The 27,612-nt window shown below is 40.0% G+C and overlaps 1 protein-coding gene across 1 annotated transcript in view; it reads right to left on the reverse strand.

Moving 5' to 3' along the window:
- LOC124802525 (exportin-2) overlaps positions 1-27,612 on the reverse strand; it is a 170,694-nt gene that overhangs the window by 72,252 nt on the left and 70,830 nt on the right. Inside the window, exons 6-11 of the mRNA XM_047263370.1 lie at positions 12,109-12,201; positions 11,803-11,970; positions 11,543-11,672; positions 11,294-11,457; positions 6,634-6,820; positions 319-517 (exon numbers count right to left, since the gene is read on the reverse strand). Coding sequence (XP_047119326.1) covers positions 319-517; positions 6,634-6,820; positions 11,294-11,457; positions 11,543-11,672; positions 11,803-11,970; positions 12,109-12,201 — 941 coding nt within the window. The remainder of the gene's footprint in view (positions 1-318; positions 518-6,633; positions 6,821-11,293; positions 11,458-11,542; positions 11,673-11,802; positions 11,971-12,108; positions 12,202-27,612) is intronic.

The following is a 27,612-nucleotide window of genomic DNA, read 5'->3' on the forward strand; positions in this document are numbered from 1 at the left end:
AACTGGTGGTGAGGAGTAGGCGTGGTCCCCTTTTGAGTACAGTATCTCAAGCAATAAAAATATTTTTCCTATATTAACTCCTTGAAATTTCCAGACAAATATTATCTAAATAAATAAATCCCATTTATCACAATTATACCACACTGCATATAGCTGTAGGCTTTTAACAATCTTGACAAACTTTATATGGACAAATCTATAGCACTGACAACTGCAGGCATTCTTACATATTCCCAGCAAGTTGACTAATTACTATTATGAATATTGCCAGCTGTTTCACCTACATTTTTAGAAATACTTAATTGTGTGTCTACTTACACTGGGCTTCCATCAGGTGTCTTCATTACCAAAATTTTTTCTATTGCACATGCAGCATATGTGTGCACCACATGACTGACAGCAGTGAGGTGTTTAACAATCTGGGGAAGAGAGCCCACTACCATTTCCCTGGGCAGCACACTTCGGAACATCATGATGTACTTTATAGAGTCAGCCTTCAAGACTGGAATAGTATTCACTGAAAGAATTGTAAGAATATAATTAAAGAAGTTGACACAAAATAATTTAGTATTTAGTTTCAAATATTTTTTCTTTAAAATATTTCACTTGCCAGATTTACGTGTAAACAACAATTCAACCACTGTTGCTAGACTCATCTTCGGACAAAAGTTTTACATTCCCACACAAGATAAATCACATCTTAGGTTGACTTACAAGTTACTATATAATTAATAAACCTACTACATTTAACTTGAATAAGGTGGAAAGGTGCCTCATTCACCAAGTAACAGTGTTGGAGAATGCTATTTGCTAGTTAGAGGTTTAAATTTGTAAGATGGTATGAAAATTCTGTCTTTTTCCCTATATCTCATGTTTGTTTGTTTGAAGCAGAGGTGATGCAGACAGTTCAAGAATTTTGTTTAAATGTCATAATCATAAAATGTGGAAAGCTACACACGAGGAAATTGCTATAATTATGCCAATGGTTACAATAAAACTAGTGAGCTAGATAATGAATGGAGTAATTGTGCTTATACTTGCAAGAAGCCACAGTGAAATGAATGAAATTAGTGTAGAGCACAAAAAGGTTTAAAAATTTGTAACAATTCTACGTAAACCAGACTGTGTAATCAACAACAGTGCTGAAATGATAAAGCAACAGCAATGTACATATAAGCAACAGACAATAGTTGCAAACTAATATATACGTAAATGTTTGAGCCATAGCAATGTGATCTCAACTATACAGGCTTCAATTCACAACTAAATAAGACAGCAGTTCTGAAAGGCAATAGCAATGTATGGATGAGGTATTTCTATTTTAATAACATGAAACGCCCCTTTCTATTATATTTTTCTACAAATCAACTAAAATAATCAATTTTTCAAAATATAATTGGACTGATAAAAAAAATCTACTAACCAAGTGGTGGAGTGGGCAAACACACACAAAAGTTCTGGGAATGGGCAAGTTTTCACAGGCAGTAACTACTCCTTCTGGCAGAAGGGCTGAAGGGAAAGGACGAGGAATGAAAAAAGAAAAGGACTGGCTAAGGTTTAAGAACTGGGGAGAGTTACAGAAAAGTGGCCCAGAACCTTGGGTTAAGGGAGTCTAACAGGAGTAAGTCTCCCTTGAACAGCTCTTCAGGGTGACTTTTCCATATCTCTCCCAGTTTCTAAACCTTCCCTTTTCCTTCATGCCTCTTCCTTCTGCTTCAACCCTTCTGCCAGCAGAAGGAGCCACTTTCTCCAAAACCTCGCACATTTCTGTAACTTTTATATCCGTTTTCTCTTGCCTCCAAATGATGAGTAGATCTTTTTATACAAATCACAACACTTAAAATGTGCTGATCTGGCAGAAATTTGGGAGGTCAGTACATTTAAAGTACTCTGTTAAACTACGGGGTGTTCAAAAATTCTCCCCGTAGTGCCGTATGATTGTTAGCTGTGCATGCCGTACAATTGTTCGCCTACCTGGGTTACTTCCCTTCAAGTGGACTACTCTCCCAACATTCCCCCATTTCATTTATCTCTGTAAAACTGCTTATTCAATAAATTAATAACTTGTACTTCACTGAGTTTCATTTCGCTATATTCACTGCAGCATATGGCACGCAACCGAGCGAGGTGGCGCAGTGGTTAGACACTGGACTTGCATTCGGGAGGACAACGGTTCAATCCCGTGTCCGGCCATCCTGATTTAGGTTTTCCGTGATTTCCCTAAATCGCTCCAGGCAAATTCCGGGATGGTTCCTTTCAAAGGGCACATCCGACTTCCTTCCCCGACCTTCCCTAATCCGATGAGACCGATGACCTTGCTGTCTGGTCTCCTTCCCCAACAACCAACCAACCAACCAACCAACCATATGGCACGCACGGCTAACAATCACACAGCACTGCGGAGAGACTTTTTGAACACCCTGTATTACTTCCATCTTAAGGAACAACAACAACACAGTTTAGTGTAGCTTAACTTAGTAAAATACACTTTTCAGCTGTTGTGTAGTCAAGTATAACAGCAGCTGATTCTATGATATAACCTTGCTAATTATGTCTTTCATGTTTTGATAATGTAATCAAATTTTTCCATCATTTTCTTCCACTAAATGACTTATATTTTACAATGCTGAATATATTTTTGTAAAATCTGATATTTTTAATAAATTACCACAGCTTGTTGAGCACGAATGTGGATGTACTGTAGTAGTTTTAACTACGACATGTCTTACCAATTTTAGCTGTTCCAAAATCTACCTTTTATTTTTATATAACAAATGTTGTTACTATATTTAAAAACAAAGATGATGTAACTTACCAAACGAAAGTGTTGGTATGTTGATAGACACACAAACAAACACAAACACACACACAAAATTCAAGCTTTCGCAACCCACAGTAGGAAAAGGTGAATACAAAGTGAAACTACTTTTGTGTGTGAATTTTGTGTGTGTGTGTTTGTGTGTCTAACAACGTACCAACACTTTCGTTTGGTAAGTTACATCATCTTTGTTTTTAGATATATTTCTCCCACGTGGAATGTTTCCCTCTATTATATTCAAATGTGTTATTATTATTATAGTAACAAATATTTCAGCTATAATGTTATCTCAAAATAATTTTCATCTTTAGTTGAACAATGGAATATCCAGGATCAAAGAATCACAATATTACGAAAAAGATAGTTGCTACTCACCATATAGCAGAGATGCTGAGTCGCAGATAGGCAAAACAGAAAGACTGTCAAACAAAGTTTTGGCCAAACAGACCTTCATCAGAACACACACACACACACACACACACACACACACACACACACACACACACAAAATGAAACCAGTCTGGCCTTGGCAGCCAGACTCAGTGTGTGTGTGTGTGTGTGTGTGTGTGTGTGTGTTTTCCTGCCTAGTCTGGTGAAGGCCTATTTGGCCAATAGCTCTGTCTGACAGTCTTTTTGTTGGGCCTACCTGGGACTCAGCATCTCTGCTATACGGTCAGTAACAATTACACTTTTCATAATATTGTCATTTTTAAATGGAAAATTGGTATGTTCTTGGTTCAATGCAATATGTATCAACAAAAAGAAAGAATGCTTGTGGAATAAGAATTTTTAAATTCTAACAAGATAGGGGTAAAGTACAGGCAGACAAGCATCTATATAAAACAAGTGAATAACAAAAATCTAATATAAAAAAAGAGTGTAAGGCAGAATTGCAGGTTATCATCATTATAACTTTTACAAAAAGAAGCAAGACAAGAAGTAAAACAAATTTTCGGAAGAGTAATAAAAGCACAAAAGTAAAAGACATCAATGCACAGGTTAGCATTAACAACCTCATTTCGGCCAAAAGTAAGGAAGACTTGTAAGACCTGTTGAACGAAATGGACAAAATACTTAAAACAGAATGTGTGTTCAGGATAAACAAAGCTAAAAGGTGATTAATCATGGGAAAGACAGTAATCATTTGCTTATCAGAACAGCTGGGGAAGACAAAGAAGCAAATTAAGTGTAATAATTCTTTTGTCTAGAAAGCACAAGATATTTTAAGGTGAGAAATGTCTACAATCAAAAAACAGGGCACAAGAATATGGAAGAATTTGACATGTGGTGCTATGGAAGATAAAAAACGATAGGTAGAAGACAGGAAGAGGAACTAAAGACATTAGTAAAGAAATTAACAGAAAATCCTTATCATAAGTGAAAGGTAATATGACATCTGCCACAGCATCCAGGAACAGTTAACTTGCAGCTGAGAGTGGTAGGTGAGAACATTCATAGAGGGCAGCAAAATAAAATAATGGGCAAAAACAATTACACAGGGTGACGGGAGTAATATGCATGTAGAGGTGAAAAGAGATGGTGGATCATATCAAAGTGATGTCTTAAAAATATAGAAATTGTATTAAAAATGATAATGCTACACTGAAGTCATTCTCAGCAGCTCACAATAACATTTCAAATTTTTATCCACTAATTCCCAATTGACAATACTTCAATTAATAGATTAATTAATATGTATTACAAGAACACAAAAAACAACAATTTTTCAGACAGAATAAAATAAACAGAAAAATCCTTCAACAGGGAACAGATAGAAGTAAGTTATCGATCACATAAAAATGTGATTAGACAACATGTTAAACAATTAACTAGGGTCATATTTATGGCAGTCATCACAAGGTCTCCAACATAATACTAAATGGGTTGCTAGGACTTACCTTTAAGAGCTAAAATTCTCATTACTGCCAAAAGCCACAAATGAAAGTAGAATAAACTATCCTAACTTTCAGCATTCTTATTTCCTTATTATAAGGTAAGCAAATGAGACACAATCATAATAAAGTAAATAAACATATTATAAAATTTATGTGTGACATAGAAAAGACGCCTGTGGAGATGATTACACAACAAAAGGGACAAAACAAATGTCAACAACTGCAAAAACTATAACTTCTTTCAGTCACATACAAGATACCATCCAAAGGGTCAGAAAGTAACATTGCTCATCAACTAGGAGTGTGCCAAACAAAAGTCAGAAATGCGCAGAATAGGCCATCACCATTAATTCCTTGATCAAGACCAAAATGATGAGAGGAGATAAAATATTACAACATTTGTTCATTTTAAGAAGGTGTATACTGCATAGACCAAGAAGTACTGAAAAAGCTTGGAATTGATGACTAGAGTACTTACACAACAAACATTAATGAACACACGAACATGAGTTGAATTCTTAAGAGAGCTATATGAAACATTTGGCTTCTCGCTCATTCTATTTTACTGTACCCAGGAGAAGGTAAGTCAAAAATGACCAGACAGAAGGAACTGATACATAATCGAAAACAGAATAGGATTAGACTATCAAAAGACTGGCCGTAAATTCAGATGCATCACTTTCTAAGATGATGTAGTATTTTCTACACAAAATTTAGACATTAATACTAAACATATATAAATCCTAAGAGAAATAACAGAGAGGATGTGATTATAAATTTCTTTTGAAAAGAGAGTGCAGAACAGATACAAAAGATACACTAATGTCAATCAAAAAAGGTATGGTGACATTAAAAGAATACAGAAGTTCAAGTACCTAGGTGAGATTTTCACCTCAAACATAAACAGGTAGGCATCAGTCGAAGAAAGAGTCAGAAAGATGAAGACAGCATTAAAAACCATTGCCAGAATAATTGCAAATCAAACACCCTCTTATCACACCAAATTCAGACACTGTAGTACAACCTCAATGTTTACACCAAGCAGACATTAAAAAGTTTCAAAAGATCCTAGCCATAACAAATTAAAAGAAGAATGAAAGCAAAAAGGGTTGCAGATAAGGCATTGACTTAATAGAACAGAAAAACAAATAAACAGGAGAAAGAAGTAAATTGGAATTCAGGGAAGAGAGAGATTGGTAAAGAAAAAATAAGAAGAAGAAGAGATCACAGTAAATCAGCAAAATAAGTGGTGACTCTTTTTCCACGAGAAAGCAAGAACATTGCAATAAGTATCTTAAAATAAAAGTAACAATATTATGAAAAGGAAAATTGCTACTCACCACATAGCGGAGATGCTGATTCGCAGATAGGCACAAAAACAGACTGTCACAAATGAGCTTTTGGCCAGTAAGGCCTCCATAAAAAATAGACAACAACAGAGAAATACACACACACACACACACACACACACACACACACACACACACACGCACGCACGACTGCAGTCTCTGACAACTGAAGCCAGAAATAAGTCACAAATGGGACACGGCTGAAATAGTCAAATAAATAAATACAAATGAAAGAGAGACGGGGGAGCCTTTGTTAAGGAAGGTTAAATCCAGGAGGATGTCAGGATAAAAGCACATGCTGTCTTCGGAGATCAGAGACAATAGTACTGGGTAGAAGGATCCAAATATTGTGGAGAAGAATGGCACCTACAAATACGTCAAAACACCCGAAAGCACCCCACTGATCAACCACGCCAAGAAAACCTGAGGGATCAGTTTTTCTTTGTTGTGTAAAAAAAAAGGTCATTCTGCTTACCAGGGATTATATCATTAAAAGAAATTCAAACTACATGTGAAGATTTCTTGATTATTGTACAAAATAAATCCAAATATTCTGCCTATATCTTCTTACCTGGTTTCTGAAGCTCTGTTAGTATGTGCTCCTGTGCGAAACTGTTGAGATCAACCAGCTGGCTAGACTGTGTTATGCCATGTTTTTGTGTCTGTCCTCTGGCAGCAAGAGACGTGACCAAGTACAGAGCAGCATCTTTACTTCGCCAGTTTTGTTCTGGGCTCTCACCGTACCTCTGTATCATTGCCTTAAAAATAACAAACACTGAAGATGGAATGATCATTATTTTTCCTAACTCATTTAAGCTCTTCTACACAGTTTTAATTTACTTTTTTAGTTTCGTTTCCATTTAAATACACATTAAACACAAGGAAATAACTCGATATCTTTTAGTATTTCTTAGTGGATCAGTTCCTTATGGGTTCTAAGCCACAACAGATTTTACTTTCCATTTTTCATAATATTTAGCAGAGCACATCTCTGTTAGGTAGCACCAACACATAGCGCAATGTATTTCCTTAGCTAATGGCTGATTGTTCTGTGTAGTCACTGAGAAAACTATATCTGTATTCACTGAAGTTTTATGTCAATTAAATTTGCTGATATAGAAGCTCACAATGTAATTACTTTAACATCACTGAATTCGAAATATGTGACAGAATTTAGCCCACTGGTATGGTTGCAAGAGACTTGGGCATTAGAGTCATTTCAGCAGTGACCTTTCCCCTGAGATGCAGACATCAGATCCGATACTTCACTCAGTTGGTCTAGAGGATAGAGACAATCCTGATAATGGTGGTGGTGGTGGTGGTGGTGGTTGTGTGTGTGTGTGTGTGTGTGTGTGTGTGTGTGTGTGTGTGTGTGAGTGAGTGAGTGAGTGGCGGGGCTCTGTTTCTTCCTCTTTTCTGCATATACTTTCTCCCTCATGATTTCCAACCCCCTTCCCTTCCCCACATATGTTGGCCAATTTCTTGTCATTTGTCTGCCACATTCATGTCTCAAGTCGTCCTTTCTTGCTAGCTATCTGCTTTGACTGCCTTCAACTGTCCTAGTCCTACTATTTCCAATGTGCCTATTTAAAAAAAAAAAAAATTATTTAATCTGTTTCTATACTCTTGATGTCCATTTATTACCTATATGCTAAATCCAACAGATGACTGTTCCACTATTCCTTGAAAGACCTGTGGTCAAAACAGTTTATTTGGCACCTGCAGACAATGCTTTTACTTGTCTTCCTAATCAATTCATACAGAAATTCTTTTGCTTTCCTGTAATACACTGAGGTGACAAAAGCCATGGGATATCTCCTAATATCGTGCCAGACCACCACCTGCTTAGTGTAGTGCAGCAACTTAATGTGGCATGCACCCATCAAGTTGTTGAAGGTCTCCTAGAGAAATACTGAGCCATCCTGCCTCTATAGCCATCCATAATTGCAAAAGTACTGCTGGTGCAGGATTTTATGCACAAACTGAGCTCTCGATTATGTCCCACAAATGTTCAATAGGATTCATGTCAGGCAATCTTGGTGGCCAAATCATTCATTCAAATCGTCCAGAACGTTCTTCAAACTAATCACAAGCAATTGTGATCCATTCACATGGCACATTATTGTCCACAAAAATTTCATTGTTTTTTGGGAAGATGAAGTCCATGAATGGCTGCAAATGGTCTCAAAGTATTTGAACGTAATTATTACCAGTCAATGAATGGTTCAGTTGGACCCACACCATTATGGAGCCACCAACAGCTTGCACAGTGCCTTCTTTACAACTTGAGTCCATGACTTTGCGGGTCAACACCACACTGTAACCCTACCATCAGCTCTTACCAACTGAATTCAGGACTCATCTGACCAGGCCACAGTTTTCCACGGTCCAACAAATATGGTCAACAAGCTCAGGAAAGGCATTGCAGATGATGGCGTCAGTCGTCTGTTGCCATGGCTTATTACACCAGATTTCGCCAGTCCAAACAGATACGTTTGCTGTATGTCCCTGGTTATTTCATGCAGTGTTGCTTGCCTGTTAGCACTGACAGCTCTATGCAAACGTCACTGCTCTCAGTTGTTAAGTGAAGGCCATTGGCCATTGCATTGTCCATGGTGAGAGGTAGTGCCCAAAATTTGGTATCCTTGGTGCACACTTGACATTGTGGCTCTAAGAATACTGAACTCCATAACAATTTCCAAAATGGAATGTCTCTTGCACATAGCTCCAACCACCATTCCTCTAATCACACAAAATCATTAGTCTAAAAACAAAGATGATGTGACTTACCAAACGAAAGTGCTGGCAGGTCGATACCACAAACATACACACAAAATTCGAGCTTTCGCAACAAACAGTTGCTTCATCAGGAAAGAGGGAAGGAGAGGGAAAGACGAAAGGATGTGGGTTTTAAGGGAGAGGGTAAGGAGTCATTCCAATCCCGGGAGCGGAAAGACTTACCTTAGGGGGAGAAAAGGACAGGTTACACTCGCACACACACTTTTTTCCCCCTAAGGTAAGTCTTTCCGCTCCCGGGATTGGAATGACTCCTTACCCTCTCCCTTAAAACCCACATCCTTTCGTCTTTCCCTCTCCTTCCCTCTTTCCTGATGAAGCAACCGTTTGTTGCGAAAGCTTGAATTTTGTGTGTATGTTTGTGTTTGTTTGTGTGTCTATTGACCTGCCAGCACTTTCGTTTGGTAAGTCACATCATCTTTGTTTTTAGATATATTTTTCCCACGTGGAACGTTTCCCTCTATTATGTTCAAAATCATTAGTCTTTTGATTTTGTCTTTTTCTTAACATGCATCCAAAAAAATTATTTTTTATGGAAACAAAGTCTGTAAAATTCAAGCAAACTTAAGTCTTAAAGAGGAATCAGTGTTTGTTTAAAACAATTTTTACTGCCAGAAACAATTATACTTTTAGATTACTGGTTTTGACCATTTCAAATAATTTTGTTCACCTGTAAAAACAAAAATCAAAACTTCTAAATAATTTGGCATGTTATATTTAATATATATTCAGTATCATAAGATAAAGAGCCAGTAAAATTCTGTTATCCATATACTTTGCCACTAACTTAAAAGGTGTTCTGCTAGACTTTATATAGCAGAACCAAAATAAAAAGTAAAAACTAGGCACCACCACCATCTGTCAGTGGTTAAAAGTGATCAAATTCAATAATAATACACTGGTAACACATGCCAAACTGTTATAAAATATCTTTACTCATATTCTAGACAGATTACATTAAAAACAATAAAAAGTAAAAATAAAACTAGGGAAAACCAGGGTGGAGTAACAACGAAGATACATTGCTACTCACCACACAGAGGCAGCATTGAATGGCAGACAGGCACATTTAAATGTACAATTAAAAGTAGGCTAAGCTATGGAATACAGATTTACAAATAGACACACACATTCATTCATACATGCACAACTCACATACATGGTCACTGTCACCTCTGTGCACTGAGGGGATCAGTGACCTCAGTTGGAGAGGGAAGTTGCGATATAGATGAGATGTGGAGCTGGGAGGAGGAGAGACAGCAGGGTAGGGTTGGGGACACTGTTATGCTGCCTGTGAGATTGTGCAAAGACATGGTGGGGACGAGACTGTGGACTGCTAGGTGCAGCATCCTCTTCCCTCCACCCACTCCAAGCATAGATTCCTGATGCATCACCTAGCCACTCACCATCCTGTCCCTGTCCTCTCCCACAGGCAGTACAAACTGCATCTTTCCCCATCCCTACCTTGCTATTCCTCCCTCTCCCTCCCCCACACATTCCTGTACTCCCACAACCCACCCAACAAAAATGCTGCTCACTTCAGTTGGGCCTCAGCACCAGAAGACGGCGGCGGCCGTGTGTGTGTGTGTGTGTGTGTGTGTGTGTGTGTGTGTGTGTGTGTGTGTGTTTCTAAACCTACAGGACTCTGTCCAATAGTTTACTCTACTCTTAATTGTACTTTTAAATGTGCCTGTCTACTGCTGAATATCCCCTCTATGTGGTGAAAAGTCATCTATCCTAATTCACATTGTTAAAAATTAACTACCAATGATTAACTGGATATGAATCCCTAAAAGATGCTATCTCTTTCATTGACAATTTATTTACTTCACAGTCAGATGAGTCTTTCAGGTAGACAGGAATCTCAACTTCGTCTCACAAGCACACCTGAGCACAAGTGAATGTGTGTGAACTGTGCGCAATAAACCAAGATTGTCCATTTGGCAACCTGTCCTGCTCCTTGCTGCTAGCTCTTCCTGTGTATCCAAATAATGTGCCTTATTGGGCACAGCTGATGGCTATTCAAAGGTTCTGTTACATTTCATGATAGGACATTTTATATTGTTAGTGTAATGGTATACTATGCACTGGTTTTATCATTTTCAGCCACTATAAGATGGTGCTAGTGAATTGTTTTTACTTTTATTTTAGCTTTGGCTGTATAAAACATCTGAAGTTAGCGACAACACATGGTCTTTCTGTCAAATTATACAGAAGATTTAATTTTTTTGTGAATCTGATGATGACTTGACCCATTCAAAACGGGTAATATAAAAACATAAATGTGATTGTGTCTCATAACAAAAATTATTTTTAAAAAACATATCATCATCTCCAAACACCAACACACATACAACATAAAGGGATTATTTCCTTCCCTACTTCATTCTAATCTTCACGCCTTTTGATCTAATCACAAATTTACGTTATCTTACCTGTACATACTGTCCAAACACCTCAATCATTTTTGCTTCAAAGTACTGTGACAAAACTTTTACCAAGTCACATACAGAACGCCGTCTCGTATCAACATCCGAACCTTCAATGTCACGTCTAATATATTCCTCTGGGTTATCTTCAAACAATTCCTCGTCAGATGCTAAAACACAGGAAAAAAGTACAGAGCAGAAACTGCAAAGCCTATCACATCGTCATCCACATAACATTCAAGTGCCGTTACTAACCTCTAAATTCCATATTAGGTATTACAATTTTCTCACATATGCTGCTCATAATGATGGGATCTTCAAACAGATGTCGGTATTGTGAACGGTTTGCAACAGTTGCCAGGAACTGCAGAGCATTGCTGACTAACTGTTAAGATTATACAAACAAACCACAATCTAAATGATATGCCTGTTCACTTCCTTATCTCTCCCTCACCACATATAATAAACTAAACAAAGCGAAAATCTGCAACAATGGCAGTAGCCCTTGTACTTACCAAGTCATACTTAGGTTGCGTTCCTGTTGAAATTAGCAGGTTCCAAATATCTGTCACGAACTGTGGAAGGTAACTCTGGAACTCTTCATCATATTTCAAAGCATATAATGCAACATTGTCACATATCTGTGATTTCAACTGCTCAAGAAGTCCAGCTTCCTCTTCATCCTAGAAATGAAAATGGAGAGAGTGGGGCGGAGCTAAATGAAGTATTTACATTAACTTTATGAACTGTGCAAGTAGAACAAACATAGAGAGAAAAATGAAATATTTGCCAATACAAAAGGAATATATTATTACAAATACCTCATTTTTGAGACATGGAACATCAACAGTCAGTAGTTCATGGAAATTTGACATCCATGTCCCCATATTGTCCTCAAAAAATTCTGGAAGATCCTGCACAGACAAATACAATCATGAGGACAATAACTGCTCACAGTTTTACTTTATCTTTACAATGAATGTGAGAGTGCAACTCAAAAAACTTCAGTGAAACATTTTAATCAAATACAAAATTATAAAAATGAAGTACTGAACTACAGTGCCAAAACAGTTCATGACAAAGGAAAGAACAAAAAAACAAAACTTCAATCACCTTTCTGGCTATCTTAAATCTGCCTGAAAGATGTTAATCATCAGAAACTGAAATCATCTACATCTATATACACGATTTTTAAAAAATGAAGGTTTTCATATTTAACACCAATAGTATTCTCCATTAACAATTTATAATCTCACTTTTGTACCACCCTAAACTTCCTAGTTTTGCTTAACAGGTACTAGGATCCAACATCATGGATTTTAGATTCATTTACAGACACAGGAAATTGACAAAAAAGATTGCAACCTACTATTGCTAAACACAGCAGCTATATTCATAATGGTATTCTTTCTGCACTAGCTTCTGCAGGTCAGTGCAGTATCATTATGAAAAATCAACACATCTTTTTCTTCTTCTTCTTCTTCTTCTTCTTCTTCTAAATTATGTTTAGGTTTCCTTTAGTGAATCTTGTTAATGGAACAAAATGGGAAAGTGACATTTCTTGATGATCATGCATAAAGTATAAAAATTCAGAGATAAGAAGAGACAGTTAGTTAAAAGCAACTCACTCAAATCAAATACTGAATCACAGATGAATTCAGCAATATACTGTTGTCAACAGTAATAGTATGTGCACTTCTGCTGTTTGTTGGAGACAAACTCTAAGTGACTTAATTACTCTGCAGTTGATAAATATGAGACCTCTTTTGAGTGCTGGCAAAACTAAGCATTAGAGGGTATCCCATAACCAGAGCGAGTATCACAGGAACACAGCAGAACACAAACTCACAGTGTAGTGTCCAATAGAGGTGGAAAATGTCAGAAAGAAATCCCGCCAAGTGTGACCCATGTGTGTGATCCACTTCCCAACTGCAGAAGGAACATCACCTACCACAATATTTTCGTGCATCAAAATGATTTATGGTGAATGTGTTATGAACAGAATGAGCATGTTTAGGTGGTGTAGGAAGACCTTCCATTTTGACTGATGAGTGGATACAAAAAAATTGTGCACTTACAAAGACTGTCGACTGATAGCGGATGAAATTTCTGTGATGTTCCACACCTCTCCAGAACTCTCTTACACAAGACACTTACTCACAGAAATGTTGGGATACCGGAAACTGTGCATAATAATGGTCTCAAGCAGATGACAGAGTACCACAAGAAAAAAAAGGTATAGTGCCCATGATTTTGAGGGACTTGAATTGGAAGGTGGGGATTTTATGAATTCTACTGTGACTAGAGATGAAACATGGGTGTCTCATTACACATCTGAGACAAAAAGACAATGATCACAATGGTGTGACACCAATTTCTCATCTGTCAAAAAATTCAAAACCACAATTTCAAAGGGAAAAAAATTATGGCCTCAGTGTTTTGGGACCAAAACGGCATCATTTTGGTCAAATTTCTGCCTCAGGGGGAGACCATCAACACACACTATTGTGAGACCATAAAAAAAACTTGAAGGAAGCACTGAAAACAAAACGAGGCAAATACTGGTGAGAGGAATGTGCTTTTTCATGACAATGCCTGTCCTCACACAGCCTTGGCCACCAAGGCACTCTTGGACTCATCTTGTTGGGATATTTGATACCACACCCCATATTCCCCTGATTTGCCACCTATAGATTATAATTTTTTCACTTCCCCGAAGGCACATATGAGTGGAATTAAATTTTCAATTAATGAGCAGGTGCAGAAAGAGTTTCTAAAGTGGGGGAGGGCACCGGTAGGAGAGTTCTTTGAGGAGGGCATGAAGAAGTTAGTACCACAGCTCACCACATACTCGTACTTTGAACAGGATGGTGATTATGTGGAAAAATAGTCAACAAGAGCATCAACAATAATCGGTATCTTTTTTCCCCTTTCTTTTTTTCAGATTCACTTTTTCCACAAAATTTAAAAATCTAGTAAACTTACTTTTTGAATATGCCTCATATAAAACACTTTCTCTTGCACGCATGCACCCACGCATGCACACACAACTGAGCGCACGCACATACAAAATCTTCTATTTTTGATTTTCTAATATTAGTGTTAAAATTAAACCAAATGTTGACAATGTAAATCAGAAAAGCACCAACTACCCACCCCATTGGTCGCACAGTTAGAACTAATAAGGAGACCACACCAACTCGTCATAACAAATTTCATTCAAATTTATGGTTTGTTTAGAGCTCAGCCAGAAATGAAGGTGACATAAGTGAGAGCTCCAGATTGCCACGCATTTAATAAAAAATAGCATTTTCGATGCAGGTTGGGTGAGTTATGAGCCATTTACATTAGCATGGTTTCCACACAGTGGTTGAGGCAGCGGAAAGAGTACAGAATGGTAATCCAAGGGTTATGTGGTCAATTCTTTCTGTGAAAACTTTTTTTATTTTCCTTTTCGCATTACTTACACCCCAAATAAACCGAAATAATGTTCAATATATTGTTTTCATTAACCATTTCCATAAAAGGCAAGAAAAGGAAAGGCAAAGTAAAATTTAGGATTGCAAATGAATTTGCAGGAAGGGTTTGTAGAACATACAGGAGAACCTTGTATACAAAATTAGATACTTTCATTACTTTAAATTTGATGACTTACACACACTGGGGTGGGTGACATTGACCATTAAAAATAAACTCTATTTTGGAAATTGCCTGTTGTTTTAATGTTCCTATATGAAGAACAAATATGGTTTACATTTATAAAAGGTTCTTTCTCAATGGACAGTTTGGGAGTAAATCATTCTTAATGAAGTCCTTTCCACTTGAATTACAATTTCTTCTTGGAAAGTCATTTTCAATAAGAAATTTTCTTTTGCATTCCCTTTTATGAAAATGTTAATAAATAAAGCATACTGAACATTGTTTTGGTTTGTATGCAGTTTAAGTAACATAAAACCTGAAAATAAATAAGAAACAAATTTCCACAAAGAACTCAACCCCGCAACCCTTGAATTAGTGTTCGGTACTCCTTCCTCTGTACCAACAGATGCCTAGAAACTACACCAACTTAAATGGCTCACGCCTCATCTGATCTGCACCAAAAATGCTACTTTCACTAAACGCTTGGCTATCTGGCACTCCCACTTCAACCACTTAATTTCTGTAAAGTCCTGCATACCACAAATTTGGATGAAATCAGTGATGATGGGTAGGCAAAGTCCCGTCATAAGTATCTACAACCAGACAACTTGTATGTTATAGCAGTAATAGATTATACACTATGTGATCAAAAGTATCCGGACACCCCCAAAAACATACTTTTTCATGTTAGGTGCATTGTGCTGCCACCTACTGCCATGTACTCCACATCAGCACCCTCAGCAGTCATTAGACATTGTGAAAGAGCAGAATGGGGTGCTCCGCGGCACTCACAGACTTCGAACATGGTCAGGTGATTGGGTGTCATTGTGTCATACGTCTGTGCGCGAGATTTCCACACTCCTAAACATCCCTAGGGCCACTGTTTTTGATGTGTTAGTGAGGTGGAAATGTGAATGGACAGGTATAGCACAAAAGCGTACAGGCCGACCTCATCAGCTGACTGACAAAGACCACTAACAGTTGAAGAGGCTCATAATGTGTAATAGGCAGACATCTACCCAGACCATGACAGGATTTCCAAACTGCATCAGGATCCACTGCAAGTACTATGGCAGTTGGGTGGGAGGTGAGAAAACTGTGATTTCATGGTCGAGCGGCTGCTCATAAGCCACACATCACGCCGGTAAATGCCAAACGACGCCTCGCTTGGTGTAAGCAGCATAAACATTGGACGATTGAACAGTGGAAAAACATTGTGTGGAGTGACAAATCACAGTACAAAATATGGCGATCCAATGGCAGGGTGTGGATATGGCATATGCCCGGTGAATGTCATCTGCCAGCGTGTAACAGTAAAATTCGGAGGCTGTGGTGTTACGGTGTGGTTGTGGTTTTCATGGAGGCGGCTTGCACCCCTTGTTGTTTTGCATGGCACTATCACAGCACAGGCCTACATCGATGTTTTAAGCACCTTCTTGCTTCCCACTGTTGAAGAGCAATTTGGGGATGATGATTGCATCTTCCAACACGATCGAGCACCTGTTCATAATGCACGGCCTGTGGCGGAATGGTTACACGACAATAACATCCCTGGCTTGCACAGAGTCCTGACCTGATCCCATAGAACACCAATGAGGTGTTTTGGAATGCCGACTTCGTGCCAGGTCTCACCGACCGACATTGATAACTCTCCTCAGTGCAGCACTCCATGAACAATGGGCTGTTGTTCCCCAAGAAACCTTCCAGCACCTGACTGAACGTATGCTTTAAGAGTGGAAGCTGTAATCAACACTAAGGGTGGGCCAACACCATACTGAATTGCAGCATTACCGATGTAGGGTGCCATTGAACTTTTAAGTCATTTTCATCCAGGTGTCCCGATACTTTTGATCACATAGTGTATACACAATCTTTCCTTGTGCATCAATCTATCAGTGGAAACATTATCAAAATGCCTACAGTAGTTTCTGAAATTATCCCTCACACACAGACAGAAAAACACAATGAGTGACTTTAAACTAGTACAGCAGAGTCCCACTAATCCGAACATTCAGTTAATCCGAATATGGAAAATGTTAGTCTACGTATGGAAAACTGCACGGTAAACTGCTGTATATACACACTATTTTAACTTATACAGTACAGTAAACATGTATTAGAAAAGCTGGGAAGAAAACATTATGTTTAAACAATGCATAACAATGAAAGAAAAGCTGTCAAACTTACTAAAATACAGCGGAAATTTTATCCCTACTTTTTAGATGACAAAAACTAAGTCATTGTTTTCTGGCGTAATGAAGACAGTCTGCAGGTGTAGCAGTGGGCTGTTGCTCCAAATAACATAGTGTGAGGTCAAGGGCTTCTGCTGCATCACTGTGTGGCACCAGCTCTCCTTTGTCACTTTCAAGCTCATTGTCACTTCTATCACAGCAGGCCACTTCTTCCTGGTCTTGAGTCACAGCAGCAACTAAATCAGCATCAGTAAGGTTCTCCACACATGCCCCATCTGCTGCCATCCACTCATCTACGTCTCCTTCACTAGCCTCTTCACATCCAGGGAATATCTGTATCATTTGTAGTAGATTTTCCTCTTCATTTTCAACTAGGTTGTCCTGAAATTCAAGAGATGACCACAGTTTTTTCCACGATTTTCTCAGAGTATTTTCTGAAATATTCTGCCATGCCTCAACGGCGCAATAATCAACACCCTTCACATTGGTCTTTTTTATTTTGTCCACTAAAAGAATGCTATCATCTTGGATCAGCATTCTTAAAAATTGTTTTCTGTAAATCAGTTTTAATGTTTGCAGTGTGCCCTGGTCGATCGGCTGTAGAAGCAGTGTAACATTCAGCAGCAAAAACTTCGCCACAATTCCTCCATCGCATAATTCCTCAGTGCTGGGGTGAGATGGCGTGTTATAAATGAAAAGCATTGCACGGGGCGACAAATGATTTTCCTTAGAAAACTCTTGAACAGGGGGAACAAACTGGCCGTGAAACCATTCTTTGAACAGCTTATACCATCCATCCATGCTCTTTTCTGGTTGCAAATAATATATAGGCAGGGACTTCATGTTGCAATTTTTAAAATCTCTGAGCCTAGCAGATTTGCCAATCAGCATTTAAGGCAGCTTGTGATTACCAACAGCGTGGCTGCATGCTAATAAAGTCACATTTTAAAACCAGAGCATGGTCTTCTGCTTTTGACGCCAGGCTTTCTGTTGGCAGTGCCCTATGCCAGTTTCATCAGCGTTATAAATTTGTTGGTGAGAATATTTTTCCTCTCTTATCATTTTTTCAAACTCACCCAAGTATTCCTTCGCTGCATAATAGTCAGAAAAAAGCTTCTCTCCAGCAATTGTTAGCCGATGGATTCCATGACTTTTTTTGAATCTCTCCAACTAACCCATACTCACACTTAAAGACTCATCACTATTCATTAACTTGTTCAGGTAAACAGCCTTCTCTTGAAACAGTACTCCACTCAAAGGAGTTTCCCTTTCTCTTTCCTGTGTAAACCAAAGGAAAAAGAGCTTCATCCACTTTATTGTACTGGGACTGTTTCAAAGTCTGCCAAATTTCGAGTGTTTTAACCCGAAGACATTGCACAGAACTGTTCAAGCTTCACTTGGTTCTTCTTCCAATCACAAATGGTTGCTTTACCAACACCTAGTACCGTTGCCACTTTATATACATTCTCACCATTGTCTATATGCTTCAAAGCATTCAGATTTTCTTTGAGAGTTAATGTTGTATGTTTCCATTTACTCATGACGAAAATACATACACCACTACATCCAAACGAATACAATACAACTGTTATGCGTGCCAGCGATCGATAATTAACATATCAAGTTCTTTGGAGCCAACTGGCAGTGCACTGACGTCAGACACTACAAAGATCTCAACAATGCACAACAACAAGGGCAGGGAGTGAGAGTGAGCCATTGTTCCCACACTTGTTCCCATTTGTTACCATGGTGTACCTACTTATCTGCTTAGTATACTTCATTCTAGAAACTCGTCATCGTAATTCCGGCTACTCTGAACAAATCGGTAATCCGAACAAGGTCTGGTCCCAATTACTTCGGATTAACGGGACTCTACAGTAACATATATAGATGAATGGTTAAGGAGTGACAAATTATGAATCATCCACTCTGAATACAGATGGAAATACCCCAAAGCAAGCAAGTCAGATGATACCAAAAAAAAATCCTTAATACTATTTCCACACTTCTCCCTTCAATCTAAAACAGTAGACTGATGTAAGACTGCACATAAGGCTGCCGTCTTAACAGAATATAACACATAGTGGAGTTACAAGGTACAAATCCCATTTGCATGCAACAAACAACACAAATTGGTATGCTCTCTAATTGGGAGTGGGAGCAGGTATAATGTTTTATTGTTAGTTGTTGTTGTGTGTGTTAGTTACTTTCTTTTATTGGTCAGACTTATTGTACACCTGTCCACATAATATTTTCTTTAACAGCATAGTAACGACAGGCAAGTGGCAGCATATGACAAGTGGTAATACTGCATGTAAAAACAAGAAACTATGTGGTGAAGCAATGCTGTAAAAAGGTATCTGATTCACTCTTTCGTGGTTGTCTTTCCATTATAATGCAAACTACATCTTCATCCACATTCTGCAAACCACTGTTAATAGCACGGCAGATGATGATACCCATTAGAGTTTCTTCTCATTCCACCCATGTACGGACCACAGGAAGAATGGCGGCGTAAGTGCCTCTGCGCACACTACAATTAGCCTTATTTTGGCTTCATATTCCCTACAGGAGTAATACTTGTTTGAACATTATTTCTGATTTCCTTCATGAAAGTGTTTTAAGTGTTGAATTTTTGCTGTAACTAGAGGTACACAACAAATACCACGAGAGCTTGTCACCACATAGGCACAATCACTCGAATGGTGCCTGTCAAGTCCATGCAGCAGCCTACAGATGGCACTCAGAAACCCAGACCTCTTTCTGCTTCCGTGTCACATCCTGCGATGCGTCATGTAGATCTGCCAATAGTGTGGACTGTCATTACAGAAGCACTGTCAACTGTGGCCTATTTCGTTACTGCTTTATACTGGGGGACATGCGAATCCTACCACCAATAAGCACCATATCACAATGCGCCCCAGACACACATGCGCGCGCGGACACACACACACACACACACACACACACACACACCCCTCTGTGGGGGCACCACCTTGATGAAGCACTGTCCATGCGGGTGGAGAGGCTTGCATATCCACGTGAAGCTGAGGGCTATACTGAAGGTAGAGGACCTAGTGCCAGAAAGGCCTCAGCCGATGGATCAGACTAAGAGTGTCCCACAACGTCCCATCTTCCCTATCCACTCCTATGCCCTACCCAATTCCCTGACCCGACCCAAAGTGTGATGCGATCCGTGCCGAGGGGTGCGTGGCACATGGGAAGACGTGTCTCAAGCAGAGCCTCAGGGATACCAGGTGACCTCCCTGAGTAAGTAGCCTTACAATGCACAGGGTATTCGTGGTGTGAGCCTTGTAGATCCCCAAATTTCGTGGGACCAATAAGGACACAATTAAAGAAAACACACAAAAACAAACTGAGGGGCAAACTGAGACCTCAGATATCCAAACATCAGGGTCAGTACCGATGGAAGGCACTCCCACTTCTGAATCAGGGTCTAGGCCTGAGCCAGAAGTGGGAACTGTAACCAAGAAGCTAGACCAGATCAAAGGCTTGTCTGGGGTCCAGAGGAGGAAACTACTCAGGGAACAGAGGAAAAAGGAAGGGAAAGAATGGCTTCCTAAAGACAAGTGGGGGGAATTAAAGGGACTTGAACCTAAGACCCCAGGAAGAAACTGTCTCAGGTTGAAGGGGATAAGCAGACCCCCACTACGTCAGAGGCAGGTAGCAAGCAGATAAGGGAGGAATCCTCCCTGGATAAGCAAGTCCAGAAAAAACCGAGGCAAGAAATAGAGAAACAGACCTATAGTACTGGAGTCTCAGTTTTTAGTATGGCAGTTACCCAGGAAGGCTATCCACTGGTGGCCATCACCTCGCAGCAGGGGAATTGGTACAGATGGCCCTCTTTGAAAAGATTGGAGGGACGCTGGCCCAGGACCCAGCTTCAGGGGGGTCTATCTAGATCATGGTGCCCTCATTTTTTTCTGTGAGGGGGTGCACACGGTGGAATGCCTCAAGGATAAGATGCCCATGATATCCCCGTGGGAAGATGCGAAGCTGCTGGTTAAGACGGCAGTGGAGCTTCTTAAGACCACAAAGATATCAATATGGATACCAAAGATCCTTAAGGAAGTCTCTCCTAAGACACTGTTTGGGAAAATAGGTGCCCAGAACCCAAAAGTCTCGACATAAGACTGGAGAGTGATCAACCAGAAGGTTGCACCAGAAGAATGAACCTTGGTAGTGGAGGTCGGAGAGAAGTCCTTGAAGGCGATGCGGGAGCAGGACCTAAAATTGTTTTTAGGGTTCTCGCAGGTCACCGTCAGGGTTCTCACAGATAGCAGCAAGACGGAGACTGGAGGTGCTGCAGATTAATCTGCAGCACAGTAAAGGGGCCTCTGCTGCCCTGAGTCACTGCCTGGGGAGGCAGGAAGTGGACGTGGCCCTGATTCAAGAACCCTATTTATATAAAGGGGGTGTACCGGGCCTCAGTGGCACTGGAGGTAAGCTGATTTATGCTAGAAATCTAAGAAACACCAGAACATACACCTATGCAAGAAATGGAATTTCTTTCATGCCAATGATGGATTTCTGCTCTAGGGACTTTGTGACCATTAAAATGCAGCAATGTGAGGAAGATACCACGAGGGAAATCGTTTTGGCCTAAGCATACCTTTCTTACAAAGACAGATCTCCTCCTCCCTTGGAGGTGAGGAGACTGGTAGAGACTTGCCATCGACAAGGTGACCAACTGCTTGTGGGATGGGACACCAATGTCCACAACCTAGTATGGGGCAGCAAGGACACCAACAGTAGTGGCGAGTACGTCTTGAATTCCTTTTAGCTAGCAATTTAGAGGTCCTGAATAGGGGCAATGAACCTACATTCAGGAATAGCAGAAGGGAAGAAGTAATTGACATAACCTTTAGTTCCATGATGATGGTCAGCTAAGTCAAACAATGGCACGTGGTGTTGGAGGGACTTGATTTAGGCTTATCGGAAATTAAAACCACAATAAGGAATCCAGTAGAATTTGAGGAAGTAGCAGACTCTGTTACCTCTGCCATAGTGACCTCATATCAGGACAACTGCACAATCACCAAGAAGTGCACAAATAGGAGTGTGCCTTGGTGGAATAACAACTTAGAAATGCAAAGAAAACAGGCATGGAGACTGTTTAATATTGCGAGACGTAAAGGACAATGGGCTAAATATTGTGAGGCCCTTGTCAACTACAATCTTGCAATCAGACAAGCAAAGAAGGCATCCTGGAAGGTATTTTGTGAGGAAGTGGAGAGCACGGCCGCACAAGCCAGACTTCACAAGATTCTCACTGGAGTACCAACCAATTCAGGAGATACGTTGAGGAAGGCGGATGGGGAATACACAAAGACACCACATGAGATGCTGGAACTGCTCCTCAAAACTCACTTCCCTCAATATGCCCTGCTGGACAACACAGTCCAGGATGTGATCCGGGAGAGACACTGGATCTCAGGCACTCGAAGAAAGGACTGGGAATCAGCCAAGGAGTGTGTGAACTTTAATAAAATCCAATGGGTGGTGGGAACATTCCAACCGTTCAAGTCACCTGGCCCAGATGGAATTTTTCTAGCTCTCCTGCAACAGGCAGGAGAGAAGCTCATAAGAGTCCTATGCAGGCTATTCAGGGTTAGCCTAGCAGTAGGAAACATTCCCAATGCTTGGAGGGCAGTGAAGGTTGTTTTCATTCCAAATCCAGGGAGAATTGATCATACCAAAGCTAAGGACATGAGATCAATCAGTCTGTCCTCCTCCATTCTCAAAACATTGGAAAAACTGGTTAATGTATATGTTGGGGAGAGGAGGCTAAGTAGGGCTCCTCTACATTCAAACCAACATGCAATCAACCAGGTAAATCATGTGCAAGTCAGCTCTCCACCAACTCGTTGGGAAGTTGGAGAAAGCACTTCACTTCCAAGAAAAGCCCTCTGCATCTTCCTGGATATCGAGGGGGCCTTCAGTAACACGGCCTTCGATTCCATGGTAAGGGCAGCAGAGGTGCATAATCTGGGAACCACTATATGCAGGAGGACCAGGGCCATGCTTAGTGGAAGAAAAGTAGAGGCTACCATGATGAATGAAAAGATTGTAGTTAACACCACTAGAGGCTACCCACAAGGAGTAGTTTTGTCCCCTCTATTGTGGAATTTAGTGGTGAACGAACTCATTGAGGAATTAAATTCCAGACAATGCTTCTGACAAGGATACACAGATGACCTTGTCATAGTAATACTTGGCAAATTTACTGACACAGTTACAAATATGGCACAAGAAAGTTTGGACATTGTGCAGAATTGGTGCATCAAACAGGATCTGAGGGTTAATCCTAAGAAGACTGTTGTGGTGCCATTTACGAAGAGACATATTCAACACTCAAGTTGGAATCTAAAGCTCTTCAATGAAACTCTACCTGTGAACGGGATAGTGAAATATCTAGGGGTAACCGTAGATGAGAAGCTAACATGGACCCCTCACATTAAGAGTATCTGCTCCAAGACAAAAAGTTCTCTAGTGAGCACTAGAAGGGCTTGTTGCAAAAACTGGGGCCTAAGCCCCAGGGATATGCGCTGGATATACACCACAGTGGTCAGATCTACGGGGCTGTAGTGTGGTGGAAGAAGTTAGAACAGCGGGTTGCAGCTAAGGAGCTTGCTAAGGTGCAGAATTTGGTCTGCTTAGCCATAACAGGTGGAATTAGCAGCACACCAACTGCTGGAATGGAAGCCATGCTGGACATGCCTCCACTACATCTTTGGGTCAAGATGGAGACAGCAGCTGGGGCACACAGACTTAAAACTGGTAAAAACTGGGTCTCATTCAGATATCCAGAATCACACACTAACATAGTGAGTGAGGTAAATACAGGAATGGTTGGAGAAATGCCTGCCAACTATTTAATAACTCCCAACTGCTTCGACATGCTTTACAATATAATAATTGGAAGCAAGGAGCAGTGGGAAAAACAGTTCGACACCGTACGTGGGACATTGTTTTGTTCACTGATGTGTCAAAAATAGACCAAGGCGTTGGGGCAGGGGTGTACGGGGTTCAGCCAAGACAGGAGGGCATCATCTCTCTAGGAAAACTGGTCTCTGTATTCCAAGCCAAAATTACTGCAATCAGGGCATGTGTGGAGGAGAATATGTGTAGGTGCTACAAGGGTAGTAGCATCTACATCTATTCAGACAGCCAGGCAGCCCTGAAATCATTAGCAGTCCTGCAACAAGGTCTAAGATTGTTGCAGAATGCCACAGGATTTGGTGGAGCTAGGGAGAAGCAATAGGCTAAACCTAGTGTGGGTCCCTGGCCACTCAGGGATCTGTGGCAATGAACAAGCTGACAGATTGGCTAGGATAGGGGCAACAACTCCATTTATTGGACCGGAACCTGTCCTGACAATCACCAAGGCTATGATCAAATTAGAAGTACAGAACTGGCGTAGGAAACAGCACATAGGACAATGAACCAAGGTCCATAAACAAAAACATGGCAAGGTAATGACGCCCAAGTCGTGTTTTAAAAGCAGCACTGTAATCCTGGGATTGAACAGGAAAGAGATCAAACTCATGACTGGACTGATGACCGGCCATGAGAATTTCAAAAAACACCTTCACACAATGGGTACAACGGAAGAGGACCCCAAATGTAGGACCTGTGGTGAGGGTGAAGAAACTGCATCACACCTAATCTTCGAATGCATGGCATTGGAGAGTAAAAGATACAGAATCTTCGGGACAACTAGACCTGAAGAAATTGTGTCTAACAAAAAACTTGTAGCTTTAATAGATATACAGGGGGCGATGCCACGCAATAAACTTAGTTTTGGTGCGGACAGTGGCGGGTTAGACAAAAAACCAGTGATGTTTTGGACACAACTAATACATACTATCATTCAGTTACTACATTCACAACAGGTTGTCTCTTACTTTCAGTAGTGTATAGTTTCTCAGTCACAACTACATTCAGGAAATTTGTTAACTTTCATTCCTCCTCCCCATATGGGGCAATATTTGGCAGAACTCAGTTCATGTGGAAAGAATACTTTAGCAGAAAAGTCAGTCAGTTTGATCATTCACACTACCAGCAGAAAAATGCTCATATTGGAGCACAAAAAAGTTGAATACACTCCTGATGAAAACACTCTGACTGAAAAGAGGGGTACTGGCTGCCTCATTCTAACTTCCTGTATGGCATGCAAACATATTTGTGCTCTTTTTAACATGCAACACAGCTCATTGTCATTATCTCTTTGCGTCTCTGTAACTGTCACTGTCTCCAGTCTCTCAGCACAGTTTCCTTCATTTAAACCTACTACTACTGCCTCTTGTCTAACCCGCCACTGTCTGCACCGAAACTAAGTTTATTGTGGGGTATCGCTCCCTGTATATCTAGTAAAGCCAACCAATGCCCTTAAATAGTGCAAGGAGTCACTCTACCAGTTTTTTGCTAGACACAATTTCTTCAGGTCTAGTTGTCCCGAAGATTCTGTATCTTTTACTCTCCCTCTTGCCCTCTCTTACTTTTACTATCTCATTCATTCCTCCGTACTGCTGCTGTCTCTTCTCATTGTCGCTATCTCTCTCTTCCTTGTTGTCACTATCACAGACTGTCTCTCATTATCGCTGGCTCTCACCAAATTCCACTTTCTCCATCTCTTTCTCGCAGATGACGCTGTCATTTATCGACTAATAAAGTCATCAGAGGATCAAAACAAACTGCAAAATGATTTAGAAAAGATATCTGAATGGTGCGAAAAGTGGCAGTTGACCCTAACTAACAAAAAGTGTGAGGTCATCCACATGAGTGCTAAAAGGAACTTGTTAAACTTCAGTTACACGATAAATCAGTCTAATCTAAAAGCCATAAATTCAACTAAGTACCTAGGTATTACAATTATGAACAACTTAAACTGGAAGGAACACATAGAAAATGTTGTGGGGAAGGCTAACCAAAAACTGCGTTTTATTGGCAGGACACTTAGAAAATGTAACAGACCTACCAAGGAGACTGCCTACACTACGCTTCTCCGTCCTCTTTTAGAATACTGCTGCGTGGTTTGGGTTCCTTACCAGATAGGACTGACGGAGGACATCGAAAAAGTTCAAAGAAAGGCAGCACGTTTTGTGTTATCGCAAAATATGGGAAAGAGTGTCACAGAAATGATACAGGATTTGGGCTGGAAATCATTAAAAGAAAGGCTTTTTTTGTTGCGGCGGAATCTACTTACGAAATTCCAATCACAAACTTTCTCCTCCGAATGCGAAAACATTTTATTGACACTGACCTGCATAGGGAGGAATGATCACCACCATAAAATAAGGGAAATCAGAGCTCGTACAGAAAGATATAGATGTTCATTCTTTCCACGCGCTATACGAGATTGGAATAATAGAAAATTGTGAACGTGGTTTGATGAATCTTCTGCCAGGCACTTGAATGTGATTTGCAGAGTATCCATGTAGATGTAGATGTAAAAGTAATGCAAAACCAATTTTACACCTCAGATCTAATTTGCATGCACAAAAATTTTGCGTGTGCTTCAGTAGAGCAACATGGGGTTCCCAGCAACCTTTTGAAGATAGCGCAGACACTGTAAAGCATATTTCTTCATGTTACATCACTTTATAAACCACATGTTTGCATCACACCAGATTTTACGTGCGTATTTTACATGTACAAGTAGGGTAACTTTGAAACTTTGTCTCTCAGAAATTTCCAAGATTGTTTGAGATCAAGATCTAACAAACTTATTATAAAAATTACAGCCATTTTTTTCTGTGCGACTGTGCAGCTGTGCACAGGCATCTTAAAATCCACAACTCAGTTTTGGTACCCAAAAATCATATTTTCCGGGTTTTTAAAAATGGGAAGATGGCACTTCTAGATATACACCTAGAGAATGTACCATTAAAATCTGAACAATTTGCTGCAGCTAGTTACTTAGATATCTGCTGTTGATGGCAAAAAATGGTGAAAAACGCTTTTTTCGGGTTTTCTCAGAAACCACCCATGCACTAAATGGTGCCTCCATAAGCCCCTTAAAGTGCACCGTACAAGACATCTAATGCAAAAAGAAGCAACCGATTTGCTCCATTTGTCTAAGCTAGAGGAATTGTGTAGTATTCAAAAATTGTCCCCTTGTTGAGTAGACGAATGGTCCCAAGTCCATGGGCTTCATGTAAGCTTCTATGTACGAGATCACTGTATACCAACTTGCTCACTGCTCTTGGACCAATTTTTTTGCTGAAAATGTATCACAATGATTTCTCTATTGGCAAACAAATCTAGACTAGCCGTACAGTCACATATCTCGGAAGGACTGCCAAGGGGAAGTGACCATCAGAAAATGACTGAATAATCAACAAAAAGATAATATTCAATGAGGTGGAGCAAGGAATATCAGAAGCCAGAATGTTGCAGAGAAGATAGAAATTCTGAAAAGGGAAATGCAAAGATTCAATGTCAACAGTAACAGTGCATATATATGAGTGG

Source organism: Schistocerca piceifrons, chromosome 6, assembly GCF_021461385.2.
Source record: "Schistocerca piceifrons isolate TAMUIC-IGC-003096 chromosome 6, iqSchPice1.1, whole genome shotgun sequence".
NCBI lineage: Eukaryota > Metazoa > Arthropoda > Insecta > Orthoptera > Acrididae > Schistocerca > Schistocerca piceifrons.